The 11,277-nt window shown below is 35.7% G+C and overlaps 1 protein-coding gene and 1 non-coding gene across 2 annotated transcripts; one reads left to right on the top strand and one right to left on the bottom strand.

Moving 5' to 3' along the window:
• Positions 1–2,251: 2,251 nt before the first annotated feature.
• LOC131004008 (polyadenylate-binding protein 2-like) lies at positions 2,252–7,217 on the bottom strand. Its single transcript, XM_057930580.1, has 6 exons — positions 6,987–7,217; positions 6,771–6,873; positions 5,965–6,035; positions 2,881–3,072; positions 2,659–2,786; positions 2,252–2,576 (listed from the first exon to the last, which is right to left on the bottom strand). The coding sequence occupies exons 1-6, from the start codon at positions 7,095–7,097 to the stop codon at positions 2,528–2,530; spliced, it is 654 nt and encodes a 217-aa protein (XP_057786563.1). The 5' UTR covers positions 7,098–7,217; the 3' UTR covers positions 2,252–2,527.
• Positions 7,218–8,953: 1,736 nt separating this feature from the next.
• Positions 8,954–9,025, top strand: TRNAM-CAU (transfer RNA methionine (anticodon CAU)). Its single transcript has one exon. It is a non-coding gene; the product is annotated as a tRNA-Met (tRNA).
• The last annotated feature ends 2,252 nt before the right edge of the window (positions 9,026–11,277 follow it).

The following is an 11,277-nucleotide window of genomic DNA, read 5'->3' as shown; positions in this document are numbered from 1 at the left end:
CCATTTTCATCCATTTTTTCCAACTACCCCACCAATTGAAAATAAATGTAACCTCAGGGTTCGACATGCTGCACAATAACAAAAAGAGCAAGAACACAGAACTTAGGGTTCATGCTTAAACTCAAAAACAAAACAAAACAAAAACAAAAAAAATGAGAATCCTACAGTTCTATTGCCTTGCATGCTCTGTAAAAAAGGCACTCAAACATTCATGTTTAACATTGACTTACCTATTTTCCAGAGTTTCTTTCAAGCTTCCTTCGATTGCCGTCAAGATTTGGAAGAAAATCGCCTTCGTCTTCTTTGATTTGCTCTTTCAGATTGATAGTTTCGAATGGAATGAGAAGAAAACTCTTAGTCTTCTCTATTTGCTAAGAAATCCCGCGCATGTCATTATGGTGGGGCCCGCCTAACATTAAATTTTGTTTAAGTAAAACGGCGTTTAGGCACCGTTTAACGGAGGGGTTTAAGTGCACCATTGTTTCGGGAGTTCAGGGAGGTCAACGCAACTTGACCGAGTCTGAAGAGGTAAAAGCTCTAGGAGTGTCAAGTTCAAAGGCTAATGTGCACCTTAGCCCTAAAATATATGAAACAAAATAAAATAAATAGCTTATTTCATCCACAATAAGTGTAGTCTTTTTGTCATTTCAACAATAAGTATGATCTTTCTATTTTAGAACATACACTCTTTTGTTTTTTACCTTTGTTCACACAATATTTACGAAAAAGCATCTCATAAATAATTTATTAGTTACTTAACAAGCCAACTTTAATGGGTTCATTTCTCCGCTTTATACACAATAGCTATTTAGAATTTTTGATACACCTTAATGCTACCTCCGACCACCAAGAGTGGCACAATTACCTGATTGGACGTCCACAAATAATATAGCACTTTCTTTCTTTTTTTTTGACAGGATCCCACTATCTCAATTTAACCAATAACCACAATCACTCATTTCTACTTTATACACATTTATTAATTTTTTTTTAAAATTCCTTGTCCACCAAAGTGTTACACTCTTAATGGACGAAGGTAGTATATGTCTAAGACTCCCAACTTATTCGAAATTTTATTTTGTTATATTTTGTAGGGTTTAATAGTTATTTATGCCCTGAACTTTCAGCGTTTTCCACAAAATATCCTGAACTTTCATTTTCTCCTAAAAAATCCCAAACTTTCAATTTTTTCCATAAAATGTCCCGCTATACAAAATTCGATGATGAAAAGATGATTGAAAAACCCCGAACTTTTAGCGTTTTCCAACAATGGTGGTTCCCAATATGGTTTTCCAACAGTGGAGGTCTCCAAAATATTTTTTTCCGCCAGATAATTCATCTTTTTGTCACCAAATTCTGTATAGTGGAATATTTTATGGAAAAAATTGAAAGTTCAGGATTTTTTAGGCAAACATGAAAGTTTAGAACATTTTGTAGAAAACGCTGAAAGTTCGGGACATAAAACACTGTTAACCCTATTTTGTATTACAATTATAGTTACCAAAAGATAGGACCATTCATTCAAAATTTTCGCTTTAATATTTTTACACCAACTAAAGTAAAAATATTCCAGAACTAATGAACAATGATTTATTGCTAAAAATATACGCAAACCACCCACTGAAATGCATGGCTAGAATCCAACATTTTGAGCCTATGCAAATGCGAGTCCGTAATTCAAAACGTTACAAACTTACAATCACCATATTTTAACGACTTAATTGTCAGATTTATCACCATTTCTATAATGTATTTATACTATAATGTTTAAAAAAAAAAAAAAATATGTTTAAACCACTATACAGCGTCCACTTGCTGAAATCTGAAATCCTGGCACATTTTAAATCATCAAATAGAACAAAATCCTTCTAAATATAGATGAAAAATTTAAAGAAGAATGAAAAATAATCTATACTAACAGAAGGCATCCTAAGGCACAATTCGTAGATTGTCTATTTTACTCCTATTACATATTTTATTATATAATTATTTTACATATTATATATTTATAAGAATATATTAATTCATTAGATATTACATTTGATCTATATGATATATATCTATAACTATTGATAACGCTTATAGATAAAAATATCCATTTAATAAATTATACTAGTATAATAAAAATAATGAATTAATAAATTTTATAAAATAATAGATTATCAAATAAAATAACATTAATTACACGTATAACGTACGGTCTAGTATTTCAAATGTATCAATTGAAAATTCCTGGGAGAATTCAAAACGGTGAGAAACATCTATGATATGCAATCAAATATCTGAAAAAATATTTCAGTACTTGGACTGGCGCCAGAAGGCAAAGAGTGTTTGCAGTCACCAAAGAAGTACTAATACTTAAAATGTAAGCGATTTAGAGATGATACAAATGTCGTATTATGCTGAAACGAACGTCATTTACTGGATAGAGGGTACTACACATAAGGCGGGGATTAAGCACATAACCAGCAGCTAAGTGTTCGTGTACCGTTGTGCGATCTAAACAAACCAAATGGTGATTGGCGCTTCAGTAATACGGCATGTAGCGTGATGGGCGCCTGAACCTAGGCACCTTGCTGCAGCACACGTACGAAACCGTTGGTTATATACTTGAATTTCAATAAGAGGTAGCGGGTCGAGACAGAACGGAAGACTCACCCGTAGCCATAGGGAGAGTAGAAATGCGGGGGTGCATAAGGCCTCCGATATCCATATGCAAGGTAGGGATTGAATCGCCTTGGCCGGTATTGTTTCATTCCAGGAACATTTGTTCTCTTCACCATTACCTACAAATACGAGAAAGAAAACATGCTCATTAGTAATAAAGCAGGACGCACGATTCTACCACTGAAATTTTCCAGAAATTTTTTTTCACTGAACCTTCAATTGGCGTCCGTGTAACTCAGATTCATTCAGTTGCAGCGCCTCTTGAACGGCTTCTTGCTCAATAAATTCAACATATGCAAAGCCCTTTGGCTGCCCAAACTTGTCTGTCAAAATAGTGACGCGGTTTACAGTTCCACATGATTGAAAATGCTGTTGAACTTCCTCTGGAGTGCAAGCATAATCAACCTACAATAAAATATTTAGGGAATTACCAGTCAGGCAACGTAAACTGTGTAAGCTAGAGACAAGTGACGAAAAGCAATTTCAAAATCTTCTATTCGTCACTGATGAGTTATTTCCAATGTGATAGTACTACTATAACTAATATTCGATACAAATTATTAATGCAAGAGTATAGGACCATCTGCCATATACTATGAAGTATTCCACTAGACTTTATATCATGAGCCGTTTTATTAGAATAGAGTAGGGAAAGAAGCAAGATCCTCCTTCCAGGAACACAGAGACCAGAGAGTTAAAAGGCTAGAACTCATTATTACTGTAATAGTCCGGTCGGATCATAGCTTGCTATCCACAATAGAGATATTCTACTAACAATGGAAGCGCAACATTTTATCTACATAAGCCTGGAAGAAAAAATTTATCTACATAAACATTTTATCACATAGCAAACAAGTATATGCTATATGTGCAGACACCAGAGTTTTTCCATCACTTTAATTTCTGCACGGAAACATCACCACATGAACATGTAAATTCAATTAGCTCTATTACTATGACGCAAGTTTCCGAGCTTAGAAAGAATGTGGTCAAAATAAACCAAATTAGTGTTCCCCCATTTGGATGCAATTTAGAACCCATAGACACAATCATTCTTAGAGCACTAGTGAGTCACAAAATTGACTTTTTGTCACATTACCTTGACAAAAACAGTCTAGCTCAAAAAAAAAAAAATTGATTAGTCGGCAACCTCAACTATATTGAATAACTCAATTAACAACACTTCTCCAGCACCTGAGTTTTGGTGAATATGACCAAAAGAAACATGTCCCATTACCATATTGTTACAAAGGAACTTCTGCCATTTCTAAGTGCTGCACCTTTCTCACATAATCTTCCCACTCACTTGCAAACAATCAAAAAGTTATCTTTTGAGATTTTTTCAGTAAACAGCCTTGAAACTCATTCCATATAATTGTTTACAAAGTGAAGAAAAAAAACATTGAGAACACCCCAACACTTTTGGCTCACTTGCAGTTCCTTGAATAAAAGATATTATTATAAGTACTTTTAAAACATGGGGCCCCAATATTTCAAGAAATTGCAATCTTAACACACTATTTTCACATCACACTATTTCTTTTCAAATAAACACACACACACACTCTAAAAGATGTGGCATTATATGACGCAAACAGAAAATGAATGAAAATAATAAGCATGGTTTTGGCTAAGGTGTAGATATGATGCTATTTTCTGCATACCAGCTCAAAGCAGTGGAACTTATATGCTTCATTTCTATCTCAATGATACCAAGTAATCTGTATCTATATATTGCTGTATAAATGGTTTTAGGAGAGAAAGGAAAGAGCCTTCTTAAGTGATTCTTTCATATTGATCTAGGGCAAATAGGGAGAAAACAGAAAGTGCCACATCAAGTAACAACACCTCACCACATCACGCCCTTAAAACCAATCAAATCTGAAGCACCAAATCTGCCAGCCCAATCAGCAATCAAATTGGCCCACTGAATTTAGCCAGCGAGTCACCAGCCTCCACTCTTCAAATGCATCGGAAGGATTTGGGGCAGAAAGCAGGACTCTTGAGGGATTTTTCAGGTCACTATTACATTTGACAGCTCAAGGGATTTTTCATGTGTGGAACAGGCCTCATCATTATGGCATGAAACTCAAGATATACTTCAGGTAATATTGCATTCTTTCTCACTTTTTCCATTTTTTTCTTTTTTTCCCTTTTTCTTTTTTCCTTTTTTTTTTCTCTTGTCCCCATCCTTCTGTTTCAAATGTTTTTGTTTTATCATTTTTACAGGGGGATATCACTATATTTTTCCTCTCTTGACTTTCAACTTTTTTTCTCATTTTGGTTCAAAACTTGATATTTTACAAATATACAGACATTCTAACAAGTAAGTCCACTTAAGGGCAAAAGAACTGCTTTCGCCACCAATATACAAGGCTAAATCCAATGCTTCTCAGGAATATGACCGACCCTGCGATCATAGTCAGAAGCATTAAATACAAAATAAGTCTAACTGTGAGTTAAATATTTTTTGAGAGAAGATAGAATGATCACAGTATCAAAAACAAGTGGCCACATCACAGAGGCCACTATATTACTGCATGTCATCAGACTTGAAAGCAGATGAGCAGCAACTTCATGTGGAAGAAAACACATCAGACGAAGAAAACAGCATCATAATCATCTTAATTACAAATTCAAATCAAACAAATCAACAGAAACCCCCAACCCCAGTGCCGCTACACCAGAATGTAACCGGAGGCTGGACATCATCCCAAACCCCTTATTAAGTTCAACTGTGGCTACTTTAAATAATTAAGAAGAGTCTAGACACCATTCTCTAGTCACATCTCCAAACCTGTTACTAAAATCTGTATCTTAAGATATTGCAGTTTAAAAAAACAGATAAAATGTGGCCTGAAAAGGAAATACACAATTCTTGGAGAACGACACTATCTAACACAGACATACAGGACTAAACTTTTTTATGACAGTGGCATAGTGGGAAAACTCCCAAATAATAAAATCCAATGTAGCCTGTGCCATGATTTTTGGAGTTCAGCACCCTCAATTGGAACAGTCGTGTGTTCTGATGTGCAGAAACTTTTGGAAATTTCATATAATGGAAAAACATTCAATCTAACACAGTCTGGACAATAGATAGACAACGATACTACAGTTACAAGGTTTAAAAAATATGATTAAAAAAGCACATAACCAAAAATCCAGCAGAAGATTAGAAATTCAAAAGAGATGATGCATCAACCACTCAATTCTCCATCAAGTATGCAGTCAAACAAATTGATTCATATGCCATAGGTTTATTAGAAACAATTTAACATGGGACAGGTAACTCACATTGCCAACAAAGACAGATCTTGCATCCACCTCCTCCTTGTTTGCCTGAGCTGCAGCAGTACTAGCAGGATCTACAAGACAATAAAAGAAGAATATGAAACTGGAAACGAGGCAAAAAAATTAAGTAGCAGCTTACTTAAACTTATTCAATAATCAAAAGTACAAAACACATATATCATGTAAAGATGAAACTTTTGGTACCACATATTATTGAAATATAACTCGTTATCAATTTAGGAATTGGAAGTAGAAGCTTGTAAGTTGCAGAATCTACTTTTCTATTATTCTCTATGCACCTTTTTTTCTTTCAGAAATTAATCACTTAATTGCCTCCACTTCTGACCTACAAAGATCAATGTCAAATTTCCAAAGAGAAGTAAAACACTATCCTTTCCTCATTGTTTAACCATATGATACCGAATATTAACAATTAAGGAGAAGCAGTATGAGTTCCTACATAATTCTATATATGATTATATTGATCATCTACGTGAAACAAACAAGTTTCTAAAACAGAAACAGAAAAATGCATACTCCAAAGATCTAATTGCTAAGATCTAATCCAAATTCGACAAGAAAAAACCGAAACCAGCTCTATGTCACCAGATTTTTATAATTCACAAGATTGAAAATCACATCATGCGTTCTTTTCTTTCCTTCTTTATTTTCTAAGACAAAAACAGGTAGATTAGAACGAAAAACTGTTCTTATAAGTATCAAAATCGGAGGGTAAAAAAATATGACAAAACAGGGGAAGTGACATCGGTAAATTAAGAATTCAACATTCCATTAAAGAGAAATTATACCTTGAACAGAACCCATCTCCTTCTCAACTTTGGCCTGCATTTCACGAAGCGCCGCTGCTTCCTCTTCCATCTCCTTCAATCGCTTCTTCATCTCATCCAATTCCTAATTATCATAGATCCAATCAAACTAGGGAACATGCGTAAAGCTAACGAATCAAACATAAATTTACGATTTTAAAAATCTAACTATATACATATATATTAATCGATAATAACCTTGGCGGCAGCGTCATCGTCGGCCCCCGGCATGTCGACGTCTGCATCGGCTTCCATCTCGCCTACGTCTGGTATATCGGCGCCGTACACCTCATGCTCCTCTTCCTCCATCTCTCTCTCTCTCTCTCTCTCTCAGAGCGTGCTTGTGTGTGAGAGAGCGGAAAGGGGATAACCAGTTAACCACTGCTGTTGCTGAATAAAACTTTAAATATGGGCTTTATACCGATTGACGGGCCATACCATAGCCCAATGGACCAATTTAATAGGCCCTTTAACAAGGCGGATCAAATTCGGATTTACGAGCGAGTTAGGTACACTTGACACTATTAGTGTCAAAAATACTTACAGGATTCAGGAAAAAAAAATTTATACTTTCGGCACAAATGACAATATTAGTGCCAAAAGTATCAACAGAAATTAAAAAAAAAAAAAATCAAGTAAATTATCACTCTTGACACAAATGATAATATTAGTGCCAAAAGTATCATTCGATTATTAAACCCTAAATGACGAATGTAAACCTTAAACGGATAATGTAAACCCTAAATAGAGAATCTAAACTTTGAAAGAGAAATCTAAACCCTACAGGGAAATATTCAAAATGGTCATTGTAAGGGGTGAATCCGACAATTACGGAAGTGACGTCAGTCACGTCTGGATCGACGGGCACTAGCAACCTGAAACCACAAGCAACAGTAGAGCCCTACGAAGAGTACCGGTGGGGGTGTCGATGGAAGGGCCTCCGACGCTCAAGTCAGTGAATCGATATAAATAATAGACATAAGTAACGTAATGAAAATAAATAAATGATAGAGAGGAGATAGTAGTAAGTGGTATATCCGGAAGATCAGGGTGTCCCGGTAGTCGAAGTTACAACTAATGGGCGATGTGGAATGAGGGGCGGCGGACGTCCAGGCTAGTCGGGCGATCGGAACCCTAGAGTGTTGTGAGCGTGGAGGCGGAACAGAAGATCGGTGAATGCGAGAGTTACGAGAGTGTAAGATCGTGTACGAGTGCAAGAGTGGATACGAGTGATTGTGGATGCCTAATTTCTTCAGTGAATTAGTATATATAGGTGACGGACCTGCAGGGAGGCGGCTAGGGTTAGGGTTTTACTTGAACCCTCGTTGCAACCCTAGCGGTCGGAAACGATCTCCTACTACTTTCATTTGACTTAACCGCCAAGTAATTGGCGCGTTCTAGGGCTTTATTTGATGAACTCACGTATCCCCATGTATGGATTTGACTCTGATCTCATTTCATCATTTGGGGTATGGGTCGCTTCATCAGGTAAGTTTGTTGGCCCGTATAGCGTTCGCTTATTGGATTTATACGAATTTTGTCACTACAACCATATAATTGCACTCACCTATATAAGATAAGACAGTGTATCAGCACAAGTATATAACACTATTAGCACTAATATGGTCACTAGTACCATTCGTGCATGGCACTATTGACACTAATAGTGTCAAGTGTACCAATTTACTTGATTTTTTTTTTCTTGTTGGTACTTTTGGTACTAATAGTGTCAAGTGTATCTAACCCGAGCGCAAACCCGAATCCGATATACCCTAATTAAGGACAAAACAATTTTAAAACGTAGAAAAATGGCTAAATTTTGTGTTTTTTAAATTAGTGGCTAAAATTTATTTTTCCTTCTTCAAAATGGTCATGCGGATGTATTGTTTCTTATCTTTTTCTGTCACAACAATCTTGTTGTAAGATCACTAGTAAATTAATTGAAATTCGATAAAAGATCCAGCACTTAAATGTAGATGCCTTAATATTTATAGACAAATGTATTTACTTTGAATTCGTGAAGAGGTACTTGGGTATCTGTGCGAACTCCTATCTATAAACAATGAGGTTTAAGGTTCAAACCCCACCCTTCCCACTCCCTCCCAAATAAAAAAAAAAGCAAAAAACAAAATAAATAATTATCAATAAAACATAAGTATTAGTTAATCAGAGTGGCGCAGCGGAAGCGTGGTGGGCCCATAACCCACAGGTCCCAGGATCGAAACCTGGCTCTGATAATTTATATTGCAATTTTTTATAATATTATTTTGTACTATAATTAAAATATATATTATTAATAAATATAGATGCTGCAATCTTTTATAATTTTATTTTGTACTATAATTAAAATATATATTATTAGTTTACATATATGATGCAATCTTTTATAATTTTATTTTGTACTATATATATATATATATATATATATATATATATATATATATATATATATATATTACTCCCTCCATCCGCCAAAAGTGGACCATTTTTACTATATCGGGCGTCCGCAAAGAGTATACCACTTTTCTTTTATAGAAATGGTCCCACCATCCACTTTAATCTTTTATCCTTACAACACTCTTTATTTATAATAAAACCACCTCAAATTCAATCTCAACCATACATCTCATAAAGTGGTGGGACCATTTCTCCACTATATCAAAATTATCACTAATTTTATTAAATCTCGTGCCTAGCCAAAGTCGTCCACTTTTAGCGGACGGAGGAGTATTAGTAAACAAATATGGTTATTATTTTACTCATTTTCAGATGTAAAAATATTTTGGTTATCATTTTCAATTATACACATACATAAAAAGGATTGAAACCTAGTTCTGATAATTCATACGCAACCTTTTATAATTTTATTTTGTACTATAATTAAAACATATACTATTAGTAAACATATATGATGCAATCTTTTACTCCCTTCGTCCTGCTATTCATGACCTGTTTTTTTTTTCGGCATGAGAATTAAGGAGAATTAAAGTAGATGGATAAATAGGATGACCACATGTTTAAGAATGTTGTTAATATTATTAATTATTGTTGACATTAAATTAAATATTGACTTGCAATAAATTAATTAATTATTTAAATAATCTGAAATTGATTAATTAAATAAAACTAATAAATAAAATCATGTTTACTTTTTTTTCGTTTCCTAAAATCACAAACCAAAAGTTGGAGAACATTGTGCACAAACAAATCTAAAACAAAATCTGAAACCAAAGGTAATGGCGCCAAGTCTGAAAATTCATCAAATTTCATTTGAGCAGGGGTGTAACCCACCAATTGCGAGATCTCGCCCGAAATAATGCCGGCAACAGAATTTTTAACATTTCCATTTGAGCAAGGGTGTAACCCACCAATTGCGAAGCCAAGGTAGCTGTGAAACCATCCCATTGGACAACTTCGTCCCAATTTTCCTCATAGAAAAATTGAGAAAGGGGATAGTTAGATTCATTTAAAATTAAAGATTCACGCATAACAATAGGATAGTTGCTCACGGGGATTTTAGGGCGTCAATAGATCAGAGGCTGAGTGACGGGTGAATGACGACCACTCAACTCTTCCACAATACCCTCCATCATCTTTTTTTTTTTACGACCATTGTGATAAATAAAATCTTAATAATGATATGATTGTACTTAGGGCTGGTAAACCGGTGCCGATTTTTCCCGATCAAGTTCGGTTATCGGTTAGTGTTGCAACAATAAACCGGTTAATCGGTTTAACATGTCGGTTAACCGGTTAAACCGATTAACCGATTTTTTAATTAAATTAATTAATTTATCAATTTATATTTTTTAAATATAACATTGCAAGTCTTTATAAAATATTTTTTTGTTCTAAATAAACATAAAACATTATTTGGTGGAGTTGATAGGACCTCATGCTTTCTCTTAGGGCTGAGAATTTCGGGATCGGGTAATCGGGTACCCGATACCCAACCCGAAAAAATCGGGTATCGGGTACCCTATACCCGAAAAATTCGGGATCGAGTTCGGGATCGGATATTTAGGGTATGAAAAAATCGGGTATCGGGTATCGGGTATACCCGAAATACCCGAATTGTTTATTAAATATATTTTAAACTATTTAATTAAATTTAATATGAAAGTTAAAATTAAAACTAAGGCCTAAAAACTAAGCTGCTCTGTTCCCATTTTCAATTCCCAAATCCCAAATCCCAATCCCAATCCCAGCCAGGCAGCCCTAGTCTGTACTCCCGCCCGGCCGCCCCCCACTCCAGAAATCGTTCCCGTCTCCGGTGACCCAGCGGCGCCCCTCGCCCGCCAGCCGTTCTCCTCGGCCGTCGCCAGTGGGAAGCTCGCTCCCAGTCCCACCGCGACCCTCGCCCAGTCGCTCCGTCGTTCCGCCTCCGAGCTCCGACGACAGGTGAGCTTCTTCTCCGACGACAGGTAAACCTCCGTCCACGCAGCGTCACGCCGTAGCTGAATCTCCGACCCCGCAGCAGCACCGGCGC

Source organism: Salvia miltiorrhiza, unplaced genomic scaffold, assembly GCF_028751815.1.
Source record: "Salvia miltiorrhiza cultivar Shanhuang (shh) unplaced genomic scaffold, IMPLAD_Smil_shh original_scaffold_305, whole genome shotgun sequence".
Lineage (NCBI taxonomy): Eukaryota > Viridiplantae > Streptophyta > Magnoliopsida > Lamiales > Lamiaceae > Salvia > Salvia miltiorrhiza.
This window is presented reverse-complemented; position numbering and strand designations above follow the sequence as displayed.